This window comes from Martes martes, assembly GCF_963455335.1.
Source record: "Martes martes genome assembly, chromosome: 9".
Lineage (NCBI taxonomy): Eukaryota > Metazoa > Chordata > Mammalia > Carnivora > Mustelidae > Martes > Martes martes.
The window spans coordinates 43041419-43062446 of record NC_137896.1 but is presented as its reverse complement, the minus strand read 5'-3'; the positions used below and the strand labels follow the sequence as shown (position 1 = coordinate 43062446).

General features: G+C 47.1%; 1 protein-coding gene across 1 annotated transcript in view; it reads right to left on the bottom strand.

The window, feature by feature from the left end:
• Nucleotides 1-21028, bottom strand: part of SLC24A3 (solute carrier family 24 member 3) — a 486596-nt gene that overhangs the window by 46612 nt on the left and 418956 nt on the right. The window contains exons 8-10 of the mRNA XM_080814074.1: nt 12585-12610; nt 5598-5651; nt 299-432 (exon numbers count right to left, since the gene is read on the bottom strand). Of these exons, the coding sequence (XP_080670200.1) occupies nt 299-432; nt 5598-5651; nt 12585-12610 (214 nt within the window). The remainder of the gene's footprint in view (nt 1-298; nt 433-5597; nt 5652-12584; nt 12611-21028) is intronic.

The following is a 21028-nucleotide window of genomic DNA, read 5'->3' as shown; positions in this document are numbered from 1 at the left end:
TCAGTACCTCAAGACCCCTGGTATTGTCTCCTTTATTGTCCTGTCCTAAATCCCCCGTGTCACTGCCAGCAAATGTTTTGCCCAGTGAAGTTTCCCAGGCAGCTCATCACCAGGTATGCCTGCCCGAAGATGTATCCAAAGGGAGGCAGGGAGGCCTGGAAGCTTCTCTCCCTTGGTCTCCTCTGGGGCAGGCAGCCTCCCACCAGCCCAGCCACAGTACCCCAGGGGTGGCCGTGAAGGTGGGCAGCCAGGCATCCTCCCAGTGCTCCCTCCCGGGACCCAGGCTGTCCGCAGGTACCTTTCTTCAGTAGCACCACAGTCGCATCGCAGTTGCTGCTGTCGTCAATTTCAGCATTGTTGGCCAAGCCATTGACCATGTTTCCAGCACCTTTCGTCCTCCTTTCGAAGCACTGATGGATGCAAGCATTATATCTGAACAAAGCAACGAGCAGAAGAAGCCCATCAGCCTGTGTGTCCTGCAGCTCTCAGTGTAGGACCCCATGCTTCAAGTTATCATTATTCTGTATTCATGTCCCCACAGAGAAATGCAATCTGTCCTATTTTCTGAGTGAGTGAAAATAAAACCAACATCACATAAGTAAATGAGACATACTTTTTTCTTTGCAAATTTTCAAGGTCAGTGGTGGCATTCTGGGATTGAACTCTCTTGCTCACAGTCCATGCATGGAAGGGCCATGATGAGACTCAGCAGGATGGGCAAGGTCTACTTTCTCTAAGCCATGTCTCCAGGACACACCCCTGTGAAGGGCGTGCTGGGTGGGGGAAGGAGAAAGTGTCACATCCATACTGCTGCCCAGTCCCAGTGGGTCATGGTCTGCAGGCCACAGGACAGCTGGCACTCTAGGTCTCTGGTTTTCTAAAACCATAGGTTGTGGTCCTGGGAATCTCTGTACATACTGGGCCATAATTCCAGGTCAGGTGGTTGGCTTTAGGAAACAATTCTGGACTATGATTTTTCCAGAATGATTGGGTGAAAACATTATGTCGTCTTTCTTTTAGTCTTTTGTGTTGGAAGGGAAGACGCTTATACAAATTCCTAGAATGTTTTTGGCAGCTACATATTTCTACAATATTATATACCCTTTACTATTAGAAGACCCCCAGAGAGGAATCCTAGAAAACTCTTGGGAAAACACAGCCAGGCAGTTTCCAGAGCATTGGAGGCCACTGCTATTTTTTGCCCTACTCAAACAGCTAAAGGCATCAGTGGCTTACTAGTCATGGGACAAGCCATGGGACAACAACAACATGTTGCCCCAGCTTGATCTCTGGCCTCCTAGAGGAACCGCAGCCAGGCATGGCAACTCTAAATGGCCAGTTGGTAGGCCCCTCAAGCTGTATTTCCCCACATAGGCTTCTCTTCCATATCCTCTTTACTGCTACAGGCTCTCTGGAGTCTGCTTCACTGGCACCTATGCCTGTTCTTCAGTGAGAGCAGCTCTGGGTGGGTGGGCCATCATGGTACAGATGGAGGGACCCTCTGCGGCTGGACAGCCCCTTCCTGTACTCCCTGGGAGCTTACGGTTCATCCTCCATGGCATGAGGGAGACTAGAAAATTAGTCAAAAGTGATGATAGTTTCTGTGAGAAGGGAAGTGGGCAGGCCAGTCCCGGGACACTCTCAGGCTTTATACGAGGCAGAGAACAGAACCAGAACATCACTTTTTTGCAACCCTAAAGAAATAATGGAGCCAGATCTTGTGCATGGATGGCTCCCAACATTACTGACAGAGCGATAGGAAACATCAGTGTGCCTGTTGGTGGCAGAACTCACCACCACTTGGGACACAGTCTACCCTGAACTGGATTGACGGCTGGCACACAGGAAACACAGGGGTCAAAGGAACAGGCCACACCACAGCACGGGATGTAATCAACAATTTCCAAACTGCAGGAAACTGTGTAGCTAACAACCCAACTTCATCGAAGAATAAATTGCAAGGAAAAAGAAAACCAGAGGGGAGATTCATAGATTAAAAGTTGGAGCAACCAATGATAATGAGTGGGATTTATTTGGATTCTGATTTTTAAAAATATTTGGGAGATTAAAAGAAACTAAAAAAATGGCATTCGTGAGATCAATGAAAGTTTGAATATTGATTTGATATTTAATTCTATTGAAGAAATAGCATTAATCTTGGGTGAGATAATGATGCAGTGGTTATTATGTGAAATTTGAGTCTTTTAGAGATGTATCCTGAGGTTTTGATAGATGAGTTGGCATGCTCTCTTCGGCTTCACACCATGTGGCGGGGAGGAAATGGGTAGTGGTGTGGGCTGCTGGCTGTCAGAGCTGATGATGAGCATGGGGGAGCTGTCATACCATTCTGCCAGCTTTTGTAAATATTCAAATTCTTCTTAATGAAAAAGTCTCCCCACTTTCTTACTGACAGAACTATGGGGGAGAGGCAGAATTTCTATCATCTTGACTCATTTCCCCATAGAAATACCAACTTGCATGAGGCTTTGCTTTGAAAGTATAACCGTGCGCTACACATTTGTTTGGCTTTGGAAAACAAAGTAAGAACACTATGCCTAGTATTATTACAAGAGCTTTCTTGGAATTAGATACTGGTAGTAACTTAACTATGCTGTCCCATTTCATGCTTAAGAACAGCCTTTGCGGTAGGAGGCGTTAGGATTGCCGTTTCGTAAGCGAGGAAACAGAGATTCAAAATGGCGTCACAACTTGGCCCCTGGCAAGTGGCAAACCGTGAGGTGTGACCAGGCAGGGCTGAACGTGCAACCCCTTATCTCAACCACCAGACTACATTGCCTCACCTGGGGACCAAATCCCAAGGAAGGGACCCAGAAGTACAGAAATCAATCCTCACCAAGTCCAGGTATGCCTCATGCTCCCTTAAGGTTTCTATCTACTTGGCCAAACCGAAATTGCTTTTTGACCTTCAGACAGAATGTTTAAAGTCATCCACCCAGGAGGCAGCTGACAACTCTAATATATGCGCTTTTTAACGGCTGCTACTCAGTTTTATATTTTTAATTGAATGTTTTAAATTTTGTGCTTGCACCCTGAAGCTATTTTATTGTGGAGCATGCAATTTTATAAATCAGATTTTATAAAACCCCATGATTAAAGCCTCTGATTGCGGACAGGGATGGCTAAAGAGCAGAGATTTCAATTTAGAACTTGGGAACAGAATTTATGCAGAAAATTCTGTGAGCATAGTAGCTGCTATTCCCTGTTTTATTTGTATCCTGCTGGTTTGAACAGCTGGCAGGCTGGGAAAGTTGAGGCATCAGCAGAAACACACCTCATTAGCTTTCACACTGGGCACAGTTTGGGGGAGAGGAGAGAATTTGTTCACGGTGTTATCTTAATGTCCACATGCCCTATCAGCAACACATGGGCTTTATGATGGCTTGGTAGAAGGGTGCAGTGGTCACAAGATACATATTAGCAAAATTCCTCAACATTCCTTCCCTTTAGACTAACTCTGGTGTAAGCCCTCCTTATTTTGTGAAGCTCCCAGTGAGTGCACTATGGGACATGCTGTCTCTAAATTTGGATTCAAAACCCAAGACCAATGTTTGGTATACAGCAGACAGTCAATTATTCTGCAATAATTGACTGATTCACCCTTTCAAAGGGGAAGAAAAGGAGTCTTGACTCTTGGGGAACTCAAACTTAGGGCCTCAACAAATTTTTAAAAAAGGTGAAATAATCAAATTTAAAACACATTGAAAGAAGATGTGTGTATTGTTGAGACCTCCCCCTATTGCTGAGACCACTGATTTCCTAATGGTTTTGCTATTTGAGAGAAGGAGGAGCAAGATGCCTTCAGAGACTCTTCCTTTGGAGTCTAGAAACTCTGAAAGGCCTTTGGGCCAACTCCAGTTTTCATGGAAGCCCATCAACTGGTATTTTAAGATGGAAAGTGAGTATTGATTTCTTCAATCAAGGTTATAACCAAGGTGACAACCAAGGTTATCAAGGTGATAACTAATTTCTTCGTCAGTTATCCTGTGTTAATCCTACACCAGGCTACTCTAGAAATACCCTCTTCCAGTAACAAGACCCAGATATCAGGTCCACACTGACCACTGGATAACTCCTGAGGTGAAGGCTGGATGCCATATTGAATGGACTGGCCACAGACTACTTACAGCCCATAGTGGACATCAGCTGAGCCAGCTCCTACATTTACTGTTCATGAAATGTCTGCCAGTGGCCACACTGATTTCTCAAAAAAGGTCTCTCAGACACTAGTGGCCAGAACTAATTTTTGTCAGAGTTTAGTAGAAAAGACACCTTGTCATGTCAAATTCCAGACCACTAGCTGACATGTCCAACTGGCAATTTCTGATCGTGTGGTACTTTCTTGCCCCCTGAGAAGGTAGTCACAAATGCTGGGGAAAGTACTGGTTAATTTAGAATGAAAGAAACAGTTCCCATGGGGTCCAGCAGCTGCAGCATGGAATGGCTCTGCATTATTTATGAGCTCCTCATTTCAATGGGACTTGGCAAAAAGATGAACCAGCAGGTTCACAGCCATGGTGCTTACATTTTGCCTTAGAGTATGGGAAACACCGGCGATATAATTCTTGAAACACACAGGAAGCCTCCCAGACTCTGGGGGGAAAAGAAACTATGAAGTGGTGGTTTTAAAATATATCCACAAATTCTTTGAGACCCCTCTCTTCAAATGGTGAAGCAGATCCCCTGAGCGTGGGCTAAACTTACTTCTAATAAACAGAATAAGGCAGAAGTGACAGCGTGTGACTTGTGAGACCAGATTAGAAAATGCACTGGGGGCCCTTCTTGTTCCCTCTTGACTCACTTTCTCCTGTGCTGTGGAGACACTCAACCAGCCCTAAGGAGAGGCCCACATGCTGAGGAACTGAGGGCTCCAGCCAACAGCCAACGTTAGCTCACCAACAGTACAAACAGGTCATTTTGCCGACCCAGTTAAGTTGATGACAACTACCCCAGCCAATCTCTTAACATTATACAATCTCAAGAAAGAAAGGAAAACCCTGAGCTAGAACTCTCTGGTTACGTCCTCTGGGATGCCTGACTCAGAAACTGTAATTAGATAATACATGCTTATAGTTTTAAGACACTACATTTTGGGCTCATTTGTTACACAGCAGTAGGTCACAAATACAATACAAATAATACAATACAAATAAGTCTGCAGGTATTCAGTCCATGGTTTTAGTGATCTCTTAATCAGCTCTGGTCCCATCTTCGTCACCCTACAGAGAAGCATGACTTAGTGAGTTCTACCTCCTTTCCTGTTATGAGAGAGAGTGAAAACAGCCCAAAACTTGGTTGCCAGATATTAAAGGGGGTACAAGGGTTTGAGATTTCTCAAATTAAACACTTAAAGCTTTGATTCCATTATCGCATGGGGGTTTGAAGGGTCTTTGCTATTGCCATAGATCAGAACTTACAGTGCCGCATGCAGGTCTGAGGGAACCGAGGAGACTGTGATCATCAGCACTGACAGCCAGCCTGCTACCTGCCCTGTCTCCATTCCTCTTTCCACATTATCCCGTTATGCTGGATATAGGAAAGAGTTTCAGGAAAGAAAACCGAGAAGGCATGTTACTTACTTCATGATGACGATATAGATGAGATACATCAGCACGAGGACTAAAGACTCCCACCTGTGTAAAACCAAGAATGGTTAGTTAAAGAAAGTCATCACAGGCAGATGTGCAACACACCAGCCGATCTCGAAACATCCATGTCACATGGAGGACAGTTACACCTGGCAAGCAGGGCGAGGAGAAGCCACATGTGCAGACGGGTTACAAGCATTTCCTGGTCTACAGACACAGCTTTCAATGGAATTGCTTTCGTTCTCTACCTAAAAGGAAAATGCTCCTTCCCTTCCGTTATTCACTCACCTGAAAGTTCTGTGAGAGCACAAGTCTACCATAATATTGCTGATTATAGGCCTGTATTTATAAACCCACCCACAGCTTAATCATTCACTAAAACTATTCAGATATATTTATAAAGAGAAAACTAGAGGAATTGACAGGGATGACCCAGGGATTGCTGGATAGGAGGAGACAGGCATACGGAGAGGGTGGGGGGAGAGAAAGGGAGGGAGAAGGAGGGAAGGAGGAGGTTGGGAGAGGAGGGGAGAAGAAGGAAGGGAGAGGAGGGAGGGAAAAAGAGGGAGGGAGAGAGAGGAAGAGAGGCAGAAGGAGGGAGAAAGAGGGAGAGGGAGGGAGGGGGAGGGGGAGGGAGAAAGTGAGGCAGGAGGAGGGAGAAAGAGGGGGGGAAGGGGGAGGGAGGGAAGGAGGGAGAAAAGACACCTGGGCAGGGAAGGTGCCAGCAGAAAGGATAAGAATGGACAACTGGAAAATGGTCAAGAGAAAGTAAAAAACCCAATGGAATGTACCTTGAGGTTCTGATAATTTGAATACTTCTATTTTATTCAAGTAACTTCCAGTTTCAAAACCAAGGAATTTGATTTCTAAGTTCCCTTTTTAGCTGTAGAATTGAGGGAATAATTCTGGTTTTGTGAAAAGGTTACTGGTGAATGGTCGATGAAGAAATTCTGGATTATGCCTTCCTTTTCTGTTCTCTTCTCAAGTTCTATGTCTAAAAACTGGCCCTTGGGGACTATGTGGTCAAATTAAAAAAGGCCACACACAACGGTTTTTGTTGTAGTGGTGTTTATGACCCCAAAATGCTGGAAAACAGAGAGACAGTTGTAGGAGGGGAGGCTGGGTCCACCTGTCACAGTAAGTCCATCCCACACATTGGTTCCAAATCACTATGCAAACTGTGTGTGTGTATCTGGTATAGAATGTGCTCTTGGTGCTACCAAGAGAAGAAAGTCAGGGGGTTCAAATCTCTCTACCTTCCACCACATTTCTCGGCTCCTTTGTCAGCAAACCTCAAAGCCTCACATGCCCTGCACCGCAGCACCTCCCACTCACTGGGCAATTCCTTGAGTCTAATATCCACAGCCGTCCATCCCCTGACACACTGGTGCATGGTACCAGCCACCTCCATCTGCACGTGCCCAGGGATGGTTCTCTGCCACCCTGTTCAATGTCCCTGCAGCAATTGAAGGCTGACTACCTGTCCTCATGCATGCAACAGTCTCTTCTCCTCACTTCCGAGAGGCCACATGACTGGTTTTCCTCTTGTCATCCCCCTAAATTCTCCTTCCCTCCACCTCCCCCACTTCTCAGGTGAACCTCTAAATATGGGCCACTCTTCTCCTTTTACCTACACGTTCTCCCTGGATGACATCATCTCGTCCTCCTGCTGTAAACACCGGCTGACACCTCCACCCCACAACTCTCCTTGGCGCAGGTGCCTATACCCACAGTTAACACGGCTTCTCCATGTGGCATCTACACAGACGTCAGGGCAGAATCTGGAATTCCTACTTCCTGGCTTCATGCTCCCTGGGCTTTGCCACCTCAGTCAACTATACCACTCCCTTCCTGGTCAAGCTCCAAATCTGGAAATCAGTCTGGAACCCTCCTTGACCCTTGCCTTACATGCTTCGGAACCCCACGTCCGAGGTATTTCCTGAGTTGTTGGCTTCAGCCCTCCCCACTGCTACCCGCCAGGCCATAGCAGCCTCTACACTGGTGTCTGTGAGGCTACTGGCTCATATCATTCTTCTGTTTCAATCTCTCCAGCTGCTTCCCAACACACTTGAAAAGAGAAAACAAAAAGTACCTCCTGTCTGTAAAACCCAGTTCTTCTATTCCTCCAATTGTCTGTGCCTGGTCTGTGCTCCATCCCACTGGCCTCCCTTCGTTTGCACACACCAGAAGCTTCTTTCCTTCTCCAAGGTCTTTGCACTCACTGTTCCTTCTGCTAAGAATACTCTTCCCTTCACTCCTTGGCTGGTCCCTTTTATCCTGCAAATGTAGGTGGAAATGCCACCTCTTCCAAGAAGTCTTCCCTGCCTACTCCTACCTTCTCTATCACAAGACCTTGTGTATGTTCTTTAAACTGCTGATCAGTCTGTGCTTCCCTTGTTTATTTATTCATTGCTTATTAATGCCTGTTTCAGGCAATCACTTGACAGCACTCCTCATTCTTGACCCCTGCCTCAGCTATTTGGTTTCTCATTTTCCAGAGGCTTAGAGCAGATCCCCTGACAGCTGACTCCCCTTCCCTCCCCAGCTGCCACTATTCTCCTCTCCCCACCACAGAGAAGCCCTCAATTCATCTGCAGAGGGTGAGATTTCCCTTAAAATCCATTTTCAGTTGCAAGAGACCTTTTGAACATGGTTCTTATTGAAACCAGTGTATGTGTGGCATAAAATTAATTAGGAAAAATGAGGCTTAGTCACAGTGTTCATTTTGAAGGCAGAGATTCTTGAGATCCAAAGGGATACCATGTAACTTGGATGCATTTTAATAGACTCAGGAAGGGAAACAGACCCACATCAGTGAAATATTTCAGCTAGGCTGAATGAAGTCCAGCTCTTTGTAAATAGGTAGATATATACTCTCTAATTCCTCTAGAACTTTTTATTGTTTTCTTTCCCCTCAAAACAAGCCCTTCCATTGCAACGTTCAAGTAAAATTCTGTTTTGTTATATTTTGGGGATGCCCGTGAGATGGGGGTTCTCTGCTTCTGCTGACCTTTCAGGTTTGCTTGGTTGGTACCCAGACTCAGGGCTTGCCTAGTGTTTCCTCCATAGGAAATACACGAGGCTCTGTGAGGCCCTGACACTAGCTAGCTGCTGTCCTCTCTGCTTTGGGGCCTGAGTGTTTGATCCAGTCTTGGCTTCAAGCTCCTCAGAGTTCCAGGGATCGCCCCCTGCCCCTGCCCTGTGCTATGAGTGTCTCCAAATGACCCCATGATTATATGTCAACTGTCTTCCTCCTCTCTATTCCCAAAGAGCCCCAAGGTGAAGGCCGAGTTTGGTTTTGTGTTCTGTGTCTTGTTCTGGAACAGAGCCTGGGATTCAGGAGGTGTTTAGGAAACAGGCGGAATTGGACAGATTCCAAATACAGACCTCTAAAGTCACATTGCTTTTGTCCCCCCTCTCCTCCCCTCCTCCTGGAGCCGATTCTCCACCTGCCTCTCCTGACCACAGCCCATCCACTGTCCTCTGAGGACCTGGTCTTGTGGCATGATCTGGGTTTGTTCCTTCCCTTCCTGCAAACTTCATTTGGAACCACCTTCAACCGGCCCCTGGTTCTCGTGCTCAAGATTGTTCTTTCCTATATTGGGAGGTTTCGTCCCTGTTCCTCCCCATTCTCACCCAGAGGGCATGTCTCTGCTTTCCTAACTGTGGTCCAGAACACTCCATGCTGGTTCCAAGTGCCATACAGGTAGATATTCTCCAGGTCATGTTCCCAGGCCCTCTTTTCTCTCCCAAAGTTACAGCTTGAGGCTCAAAGAAGAAACAAGAACATCAACTGGGATCCTTTTGTTTTCTTGTCAGGCATTCAGACTCACTGAAGACATATTCCGAATTCCTTCTGGCAATATTTTGGGCCTTGCTGGGCTGTTATTATGGATTCAGGGTGAACATCCATCCTATCTGGTAAATCTCCAATGTTTTCTATTTTAAACGTCTTTAGGGGTAGTTATCTAACTGAAAAGCATCAAACATATATTCGCCCGCCTCTTGCTTGCTAACAGGAGTCTATGAGGTTAAGATAGCAAATGAGGACCCCTGGATCTGCAGGAGAGTGGGCCCACTTCCAGGATAAATAATGATCTGTCTAGAGTAGTAATTCTATTCTGCCTGGCCATTTATTGGTCAATGTAGACCCAGCTGGGACCAAAGAGGTACAAGGAGGAAAGGTGTTCTTTCTGCTTCCTCCTTCTTGCCTTCAATCCAAACTTGATGCCTGAGACTACAGCAGCCGTCTTGGGACCATGAGGGAAAGGCCAAGAGAAATGCGGAGGCATCATACCACCAACAGCTGGGGTACTTGTTATGTAAGAAAAATAAACCACTGATTCTTTAACCCACTAGAGCTGGTTTTCCACTGTAAAAGCCTTCTGCCTGCCCTTTCTTGGCTGCTTGAGATTTGTTGCAGAATGCTGATTCAGGGGGCACCTGGGTGGCTCAGTGGGTTGGGCCTCTGCCTTCAACTCAGGTCATGATCCCAGGGTCCTGGGATTGAGCCCTGCATGGGGCTCTCTGCTCAGCAGGGAGCCTACTTCCCTTCTTGTCTTTCTGTTTGCCTCTCTGCCTACTTGTGATCTGTCTGTAAAAAAAAAAAAAAAAAATGCTGATTCAGGAGTGGTAGAGGCATCTAAGCTGTAGATGATGAGGAAGGTTACCCCTATGTATTGTACTCCACAAGGCTCCTTTAGTCCTACAGAGTACTCTTATTTCAGAAGATACACAACTGAAATTAGTTTCCTTTTGAGGATTTGGGATGAACTGGTTACCTCCCTTGAAATCGGTCGGACATGATGGAATTTTCTACAACAAGGAATGGAATTCACTGTTAAAGGCATTCGTGAAGTATTGCTGTGTTCTAATCGCACAGGTTGAAGAATCTGACGTTAAAGGGAGAAATGAGAGAAGTCAGCACCTAGACACATCCTTTCAGCAAAATAAATGCTTGCTGTTGGTTGGGTATGAAAAATACCCAATATTTTTGGTGGACAGCAAAAAATACCTTAAAGTTCAATATATTTTGCATTTAAATGAGGAACTAAGATACCTGGAAGTCCCAGAGCAGTTATGGTCCAGTGGCACAGACTTGAATCTCTTGGCCTCACTCATGTGGAGAATGTTCTCCATTAGCCCATCCACATAACAGTAATTATGTAAGAGGTCAGCAGTCTGCGAATGATGTCCTGGTGCCATGAAGCCTTCCCCTTGTTCTTCCCTGCAGCTACTCCTGTGCATGAACTAGGATTCTAACCCAGCCCAGGCTGGAATCAAACATACTTGGGAATTTGCAACTCATTCTTTCACGGCCTTCCTGTCTCCTTCTCCATGTGGGAGCCTCGGTGCTCAGGCTGAGGGCCTGAGGACCTCAGGATCTGAGCCTTCAGTGCAGGCCCAGGGTTCTAACCTCATAACATCCATAGGAGATCTGGCTTTTGGAATGCAGAGGAAACAGCCTCTCTCTTTCTTGCTTCACACTATCTGAATGATCCTAAAAGACATTTTGAGGGTAAGGACTGAAATAGGCCTGCTTTCATAGCAAAGCCAGGGAGGTAGAGAAAAGAGAGCTCTCTCTAAGAAAAACCAACAGTAATCCACCCATAGCTATCCTTTCTTAAGGTTTTCCGTGCAAAAACAGCAGAAAAATTCCTGAGATCGAATGCGATCATAACTTATCTTTATGGCAGTGTTGTGAGCTAAGAGCAGCAACACTGAGCAACACTTAAGCACCTACTGTTTGGTAAGGTCGAGTGGGGGTCATGCTAAGTGTGCCATCATTTGGAGTGAGAATAGTTTTGCAAGTTTTCTTGTGCTGCACTCCATCCCCAAGAACATGGGAAGAAGATGTCACCACTCTGCTTGGAGACCTCGTCCAGACAAATCCCATGAAGAGGCTCTTCCTGACCACTGACCTGAGGTGCTCCCAGACATCTTAATCCCTTTTAGCCTGCTGGTCTTGGCTTCTCAAAGAAGACCTTCTTATTTTTTATGCGTTGACATAAAAACGGTGGGTCTTAAAGCACGTTCTCCTAGCAGTCTCCTCCCTACCCCTCCTGGACAGAGGAAAGAGAGTTGGCAAAACTACACTTAAAACCTTGGCACGGTGAATCACATTTACCATTAGTGGGGCAAGCTCCTCTGCCATGCCCAAATTCTGAAAATCAGAGATCCTAAGACAAAGAGACGTCACTCCCACAAACGGCTACTGCTCACATGCCAAAAGCTCGTTCTAAGCTTTAAATAATACCATAAAAGTTGGTCTGCTTACCTAGTTGATCTACTAGCTATGCTGTCACACTATTCCCACTGATGCTATTTCATGTTTCTCTATATCTACAGATCAAATATTTGAGAATAACGTAACAAGAATGCACAACACACTCAATTTCTATTTCCATTCCAAACATAACTGACTTGCTCAAAACTCACCTGAGAAATGATGCATAGTTGGCCCAAATGTAAATGTTCTCATAGATGTAACCTGGCTAAAGCTTTGTTATCCATTAAAAAAAAAATCACTGATTTTTCAGAGATCTAAGATAGTCTTGGATGTCAGATTGAACTTTAATAGGTTAAAGACAACAGAAATGCCTCCATCTCTGGTTCCTGAAACATACATGGTATTTGGAATATGCCAACACAGTCTGCACACGATCTGTAAGGACCAGGACATGGCTGACTGCAGAAAGCCCCGTTAAATGACCTCCTCTCACCTGGGTGACAAAGACACTGGGATATTAGCATCCCAAATGGAAGGCCACCACCCCAGCCCAGGGGAAAAGGTCTCTGCTGTGTGAAAGCTGATCTAATGTCTTTGTTGAGGTCCACAGGGGGCTTCCAAGGAGGGCTGGTTGTTCCAAGCTGCCAGGACATTCCCCTTTCTTTCCTCAACCCTGACTCTAGTCTTCAATATATATTCGCCTCCGCCATTCAGCCAGGGGAAACTGGAAGGGAAAAGGAGGTACTTACCAGGAAACTTGTTCATCATAAATGAACTGTAAAAAATAAATAAATAAATAAAAGGACAATTAGACATGCACACACATGTGCGCGCGCACACGCAAGGCCTGCACACACACGCATGCGCGAGGTCTGTACGCACACGCATGCGCGTTGCCCACCCATGAAGCCAGTTTGGCGGGAATCAGCCTGGGACTGGCGGGAAATCAGCCTGGGACTGGCCTGCAACACCGAGGATCTGCCGACCAACTTCCCTCTGTGCTGGTTCCGCTTCCTACTAAAGTTAGCGGAAGGAGGTGTTGTTGGCAGGATGGGGCGGCGTGTTGCGGAGGGGAGAAGCACCGGGTCATCCCTTCCTTTCTGCAACTTCTGTCCAGCGGTGGACAGACAGGGAAGCATGACCACCTTTCTGTGCGGAGCCGAGGCACTGTCGAATTTTAGATCCGGAAGGGGCTAGGGGAGTCTGGCAGGTGCTTCCAAACATCGGCAACTTGGGCGCCGCCTGTAAGACTTTTGCACGTCTCGGGGCTCTCTACACCGCCTTCCAGCTTTTAGGCAAGCTCTCGGACTTCTGTGTACTCAACGTTTTTCTTTTGGTTGACCGACTTTTTTGTTTCCTTAAGAGAGTTCACTTTCAAAGGAAACTCTGCATCACAACCAGAAGCAGAGATTCCGCTGGGCTTGCCGCCCTGTGCAAAGGGTGGGAAATAAGCGCTGTGACTGCAAGCCCCAGGGGGCACCGCAGGCTGCCCGTGTCCTGGGCCACGGGCCTGCCCGTTCATTCCAAGGAGATTCACGAGGGTCAGAGGTGGCTGGAAAGATGGACCAGTGCCAAATGGAGATGTCCCCCGGATCAGCTAGGATCCAAAGGGAAAGCATAGCAACAAAAGAATTTGCTTAGGCCAGAGCCCAAATCACTTCTCACTTTGGGGGAAAGAGTGGTGTCACCTTAGCCCTTTGATTTATACGGGGAAATGGAGCCACAGAGAACACGAGGAATTTTGGGTGTTCAAAGAGCTGAAGGTGTGCAATTAGCTGCAGAGTTGGTTCTCGAACTCAGACCTGGTTCTTAAGTCTTCTCTCCATGACACATTTCCTTCCCCGGAAGGTGCACTGTTGAAAAGTGGAAGCTGAGGGTTGCTTCATAGCTCGCTTTTTCCACCTTCATGAGATATGACTGCTCAGGGTCCCACCAGCTCTGAGCGCTTTTCTTTCGGGGGCCCGTGGCCCTCCAAGGCAGACTCCAAGGCAGAAACCTCTGGGTGCAAGGGGTCATTACCGCATGGAGATGGTACACTCAACAGAAGACACGGGCATCACTTCAGTCCCGAGAGAGGATAACAAGCAGCATTTGTGAGACACGCAGAGAAAACTGCACAGCCGAGCAGGTGCGGCTCCGAAGGCACCGGAAAGGACCTCTCTCCAATTATCCCGAAGGCGCAAAGAGAAGATGAGAACAAAGGGGCCCCACTTATTTGTAGCTCACACTTCCTGACAAGACACTGAAGAAGACTTTGGCTTCAGCAGCTTTGTGACTCTTGTGACAAGATTCAACAGGTTGACATTTGGATGAAAATGTCAAAGCAGAAAGGGAAGAGAATTAAAGAAGTAAAGGAAACCATCCTGCAATCCAGGCTGGGTGGTCTGCAGTCCACCCCTGGAAGGCATTCACAGATTCTTTTGTACCAACACTGGCTTTAAAAAAAAAATCCATTGTCAAGAAATCAGGGAACAGAACAAATGATTTAAGTTGGAAAATGTTTCTATTAATTGAAGTTAATTTAGTATCAGTGCTGGAGCAATCAATGCTCGCCACTCAAGAGAGCACGAGATACCGGTAGAGTTTATTAAAGCGCCAATTTAATTTTCATCTGAAAGACGAGAGGGAAGGCAGGTGATACTGCATTAACAGAAAAGCAGCTTTCAGGAGGCCCTTATTCTGTGCCATTTGAGTGACTGATGGGGGCACAGATCAATAGGTCTTTAACGATTATTTCAGTGATCATATTAATGGGGAAAAAACAGCATAGGTGGAATTGTGCAAAGGATCCCAAAATGAGAATGGGATTTACAGAGAACACAATACATCAGGGAGTAGTGAGGTCTGGACTAGATGCACAACTAAGGACATCATGAGCCTGATGTTAAGGTATTGGGAGTGGCCAGGGAGGTCGGGGGTGGGAATGGGGTTGAGGGAGGCAGACAAGGAGAGAGGCCGTTGGTCTTGCTATGAGTCCTAACAGATGGAGGTGATCTGGAAGCCTCCAGATAATTAAGCAGTGATACCCCCTCACTGACCACTCGTGGCCAGGAGCCCTCAGATGCCCGGTGCCTAATGAGCAAATATTGCCTGGGATTCATCTGACTTCTTTTAGAGGGCTGGGTGGAAAAACGAAATGACTCAGAAAAAAGAACAGTAAAACAGAGAAAAGGAATAGAAGCCAGCCCTTTAACCTACACGGAACAGGCTTGTTGGGGTGGGAAATGAGGTGCATGGTGAGTTACGAATGCCTCTGGGCCTTGCTGGCGGCACCTGGATGAGGCTGGGCCAGGGATTATCCCCCACTCAGAAGACTGAAAATGAGGAAATCGACACTGCTCACAGCATATTCCCTCTAGTTCCTGGACCACCCTGACAGAGTGCTGGAATTGCTCTGTCTGAAAAGTCCTAAAATGACAAGGACAGGCGACTTTCTCACTTGATGCTGCTGATGGTTTCAGGGAATGGATCTGTTACTTTGCCAACAGGCATCTTATTTAATTTTATTCCGTTTTATTTTATTTTGTATTCTTAAGACGAATATTGCATATCCCTCTGTATTTCCATGTTCTATCTGTGGGTAAAATAAGATGAAACAACTACCTTACTAGGGTTGAAAACCCCCTGAAATAATTTATATAGGTACTTGTCGGAAACAAGAAATCGTGCCCCCACTTCCACCCGGTCACCACGAGGTGGTGCTCACGTCCTACCCGCTGCCTGTCCACTCCGCCAAGGCAGGGAGGGGGTTTGGAAGGAAGTCAGATCAAGTCCATTTCAAGGCTCCATTAAACCTCCTGGGAGGAGGGTAAACAACTCAAGACAGATGGCTTCCTAACGGAGTCTTCAGCTGTTCTGGAAGCAGGATGCGTTCTGAGTTGGGGACAGGCAGGTCCCTCAACTCATGCCACCACTCAAACCCTAGGACATGTGGCCTTGGAGGGATCTGCTGTGTGGCCTTCGGAACTGACTCACCCTTATCCCAGTTGGGTTTCTGAAAACAAGTCTTGCTTGGGAAAGCAGCCCTTTGTGCTTTGCTGGTTGTGTTTGGGGCTGCCTCCCGTGACCACATGTGGGTGGTGCAAACCGGTATCCGAGCCCCAGATTTGCTGCACACAGTGGGTTAGGGGACCTGCTCTCCGACCCCAGTGTGGTTCATCCAAAGCTACCTCTGGCTTCACCCTTAAGCTTTCCACGTGTTCCACAGACCAGCTAAACGTGAACATAGATGAACGAATTTGAAAACAAAAAACAAAAAACAAAACCACTTTTTTCTTTCAGGCCTCAGAGAAACAGTTGGGTACCATGGAAACCAGCTTTCAGCCCTGGTGTCTGCTCTAGAATTCTTCTGAGAGAGACAGGCTTACATCAGGCAGGTGAATCCCTGGATGACAGAGCATCCAGGGAAATGGGAAGGAAGTGGCATGCTCAACGCAGAAGGGCCAGGAATCGCCCAGGTGTGTGGGCAGCAGACAGCCGGGCTGGCTTCTGAGCAGGAAGGCAGGTGGCCGTCCCCACATTGCATGTCAGTCCACGGAGCAGCTTACTCTAAGCCGTAACCACGGAGCAGAGGCAGCTACACTGAAGAACTTAAAATTTCCATAGCTTGTGCTATCATCACTGGCGCCATTAGAATTTTAAACAGCGAAAGTAACAGGAGAAAATCAACACCACCATTCTCTTTCAAGACACTAAAATCCTGAAAGATCTTCCCTCCCTAGCTGGAAATGGAGAACGCACCCTCCCCCTCCACTTCTCACTCAGCAGCATGGAGGCTCCCTCAAGGAGTTGTGCCCAAACAGGGACAGAGGGTGCAGATGGCGTTCCTTCTGAGGAGAGGAATCCAATGGAATGCACTGGAAAGCTGCTGTTAAACACCAATATGGTTTACACTTGAAAGTTTTGTTTTTTTTTTTTTAATTTTAAAAGATTTTATTTATTTGACAGAGAGAGACACAGTGAGAAAGGGAACACAAGCGGAGGAGTGGGAAAGGGAGAAGTAGGCTCCCCACTGAGCAAGGAGCCTGATGTGGGGCTCCATCTCAGGACCCTGGGATCATGACCTGAACCAAAGGCAGACGCTTGATGACTGAGCCACCCAGGCGCCCCTACACTTGAAAGTTAAATGGGATTTTCAACCTCAGGATCTCTAGCAGGCCCACAACAGTGGTGGGGGCTGCAGGAGTGTAGGAAATAAGGACTTCTTCAAGGCAGGGCTTGAACAGAGCTGGTCATCTCATGTAAATATGCAGAAGCAGGCTATGGAAGGAAGGAAAGCAGATAATGGGATGGATTTAGGATACAGGGGAGGATAGTTGCCAAACCAAAAGGGCTCTGTTTGCTGAGCAGTGCAAAACCAAACACAGGCACATAACTGAAACTTCCAAGTTGTTTTCCTTGTGAAAGAGAAGAGGGTCCTCTGTGCATCCCACAGTCTGGCTGATCCATGTCCCTGCTCTAGGACCGAGCGCAAGGGAGACCCAGCTTCCCGGTATACCCCAGGAGCCTTTAGAGCGCGCCCTTCTTCCTCTCAGAGGCAGCGATAATGACACAGGCAACGCTTTGTATGATGATAGTTGATTTGTTTAAGGAACTTAAAAAATTCTCAGATTCATTCCCTCTGACAATCTTCTAGCCACCGTGGTCAGTTCTCGCTTTCCCAGAAGGAGAGCTGAGATGTGACAAGGGTACCATGAGTGTAAGAGCCTCAGTGTTGCTGAATTGGAGAGAAGAGGCTACCTCCCTGCAAGGAAGGGGTCCGAGAAGGGAGGCAGTAAGCCAGACGGTCAGGGCCCCGGAGGCCAGCATGGAGGCAGGGGAAAACGACAATCATCAATGAACTAGTGTGAGATGTCTTTTCTCTCACAGATAGGGTGACAAAAGAAGATTCTGGATCATTTATGATCAGGTGTCTTAAGAAAAAAGGAATAAGGAGAGGGAAGGCAGGAGCTATTACTTTCAGTCTAACAATGTGAAGAAAGAACAGCAGGAATGCCTCTCTAGTGGCCGACTGCATAGCTGGTGAGGGACAATCAGGATGGTTTCAAAGATGAAGAGGCAGATTTTACTGGAGGGGGAAATCTGAATTCTTTGCCCGGGCTGGGGGGTGGGAGAGGGTGGAGACACCTGCTCTGGCAAACCTGAGCTACTGCAACTCCCCGACCCTAAGCAAATCCCTGAAAGTCTGGGGCCTCAGTTTTGCCATCTACAAAATGGGACTCATGCAATTAGCTAGCTTGCAGAGTCGTGAGTATTGAACTGGAAATTCTTCATGGACAGACCCAGTGTAGTACCTAGTCCTGTAGGAAGTACTGAGTCTATGCAGGCTAAAACTCAGGGATGCCTGGGGCAATGTGCATATATTTTCTCTGGATGGATCTGCTCTCTACAACTGTGCTCTCCGGTATGGTAGGCACTAGCCATATGAGGCTACATAAATTTCAATTAATTAAATTTCAGTCCCTTGGTTTCATTTCCTGCACTTCCCAGAGCTCAACAGCCACATGTGCTCACTGGCTACACCACTGGACAGTGCCACCCAGGCCATCTCCAGTGGCTGGACCAGCTGAGTTGTCTCTGTCCCCACAAAATCCCTTCGAGAGGGGGAAACTGTAAGTAGCCCCTGGGAGGAAGAGAGGGAAGTGTTACCCCGGAGGGGCCTCGCTGCTGTGCCCATGCTCAGGGGGCCCCCCGAGGGCCCCCAGCTGGTGCCAGTGGCCCACCTGGCCCCTCTCCAGGCAGGCAGCACTCCTGACTCTGGATCTGTGAGCCAGTTCAGCCATCCGGACTGTCTCCAAGGCATACCCACTCCCCCAGGAGGTTTCCCTTCTCCTATTGCTCACAAACCCCATCTCAAAGCAGAGATGAAGAGTAAAAATAAAGTATTCCTTTTTAGGGCAGCTGTTAGACTGAGGATGTAATGAATCATTTGCATTTATGTAAATTACATGATTATGTAAATTACAGTAACATTTCAATAAAAGAGGCTGTGGAGCCTGCTGGAATTTGGAGAAAGGGTAGGGCTAGGCAGAGCTGTCTGTGGTGGTGGACATTGGCTGGGGGTGAGTCAATCGACCGGGAGAGAAGAAGCAAGAGGGTCTGCAAGGATGTGGAGACTATCTGCTGGGTAGACGCACGAAAGAACATGCTCCAAAGAACCCAGAATGCTTTTGGGACCTCAAAGGTGACACTTGTCTTGCAGTGATAGTCTTGAGTCATGGGGTGAGCCTCCTGGGCCACGTTCAGCTTCTCCAAGGTGTGAGGCTTTGCTGTATAGGACGTCGCCAGGGCTAAGGGGAGGGGGGAAGTCTGTTGGGACAGGAGGGGCAGAGAGACACACAGTACATGTTTTTGATATCATAACTGCTTTCGACAGTAACATGTTCCTAATTTCCTCTGCTTTCTCCCTGAAAGACAACATCAAACCCACCAGAAAATAGCACAGAGCTAAGGTAGGTGAAACCCAAATGCCTAAGGGAACGAGTCCCTTTTCTCTAAGTTAATGGTCTTAAGCTCTGTTGGTTTCAGAGTGTGTTTGCCTTCTGGTCTTCTCCAGCTCAAACCTGCTTCAGACCCAGGTAATCGCGACTGTCTGTGCGCTCCTGGCCCAGCAACACAAGCATCCCTCCCATAACTGTCTCCCTTGTTCTCTGGGAGAACAAGGCCCTCAGGCCTCATGGTTCATTCTTGGGGCTCCTCTGCATGGGGCTGTAGGGGCTGTAGGGGCTGTAGGGCCTCTCACAGGGATGTACAAAGAAGCAACATCTGGTCCCACTTAGGTGATTCTCATGCACCTGCTTAGTTTGGACTGTCCTGTGGGTGAACAAGATCTTTACCGCATCACCTCCGGAGACCTGCAGTTCTGTCTTCTGAACAGTTCAGAACCATAAAAGGGGGAGAGGGTTAAAAAATGACAACAAAAAACCCTTACAGTTAAAATAAATTGTACGGATGGTTGGCAATTATTTGTGGCTAGGAGGAAAGCTTTTAAATACAGGAATTTTAAGTGTCCCGCCCCACTGTCCTATAGGGCCTAATATTCTATAAAGAAGGCCAGAAGAAAAGTGATTTTTTTTTACCATGACATTTGGAGAAAACACAGAAAGAGGAGACTAGAACATTCTGACAAAAACAAACAGCAGCTGTGGTGAGCAGCAGCCTGGGGCTGGTCCATGGGACAGATCTGGGGTTGTTGAGAAATGCACTTTGCTAAATGCTGGGCTTCTGTATAGAAGACTGTTCTCCTCACCCCGGTTTCAGGTCTCATTTGGAAATGATCCTGAGAATGAACAGCCATCGGCAATCCAAGCCAAATAAGCAGTCATCATGCCTCATGTTAGAGAAACTCAACATTTCCTCCAGAAGCAGTCATCGCCAGGCAGCAGGTGGACTATCCCAAGGAAATGGTGTCTCCCTGTATTTGCAGTTGAGTTTCCCGAAGTGAGTGTGGTGCATTAGAATCGTCTGAGGGACGGGGCAGGTCCTGGCTGCAGTGGAAGTTCCTGGGTCCTGTCCCAGAGCTTACTGGATTAAGATCTCTGGGTTGCGCTCTTTCCATCAGCATGCTGGGTGTTTCCAGGGCATACAGAAGTTGGCGGGAACACCGGCAAAAGTAAGAAGAACCAAGACCAAACCCCAAGGACTCAAGCTTTTCTCTGCTATTACTTCCTAACAGTGGAGAAATGTAATTTTTCTCAAAATCAGAAAACTCAAGTCTTGACATCTGGGCTGTAAATACACTGTCCAAATCCGCAGGGAACGGCAGAGAATTACTGGCTTTTGCATCTCGTTGCCATATGAAGGAAATACAAAACTGTGGCAGCCTGGGTGTCCGGTGGGCTCAGCTCTGCGATTCATGGGCCACATGCTGGGTAGAGGACAACTTTGCCCAAAGACCCCACTTGGGTGAGTGTCACCTGCAGCCCAAGGAAGCAAAACTCTTTACTTCCTCACACATCATAACAATTACATTAAAAAAAAAATTCCTGGGCATATTCAGGTAAATCCGACTGAAGACAAGTTTTTTCACCGAGTCCAGGAGGTGTCTGTGCTGAGAACAGAAAAAGAAGCCAGTGTGGGCAATTCACTGTTGGGAGTGGACATGCTGAGTCTGTGCTCCGGGGAAATCTCAGCTTTTGTTTTCCATCTCATAACCTCGTCTTTCTTGGAATGGTCATCTCTTTGCAAAATTCAG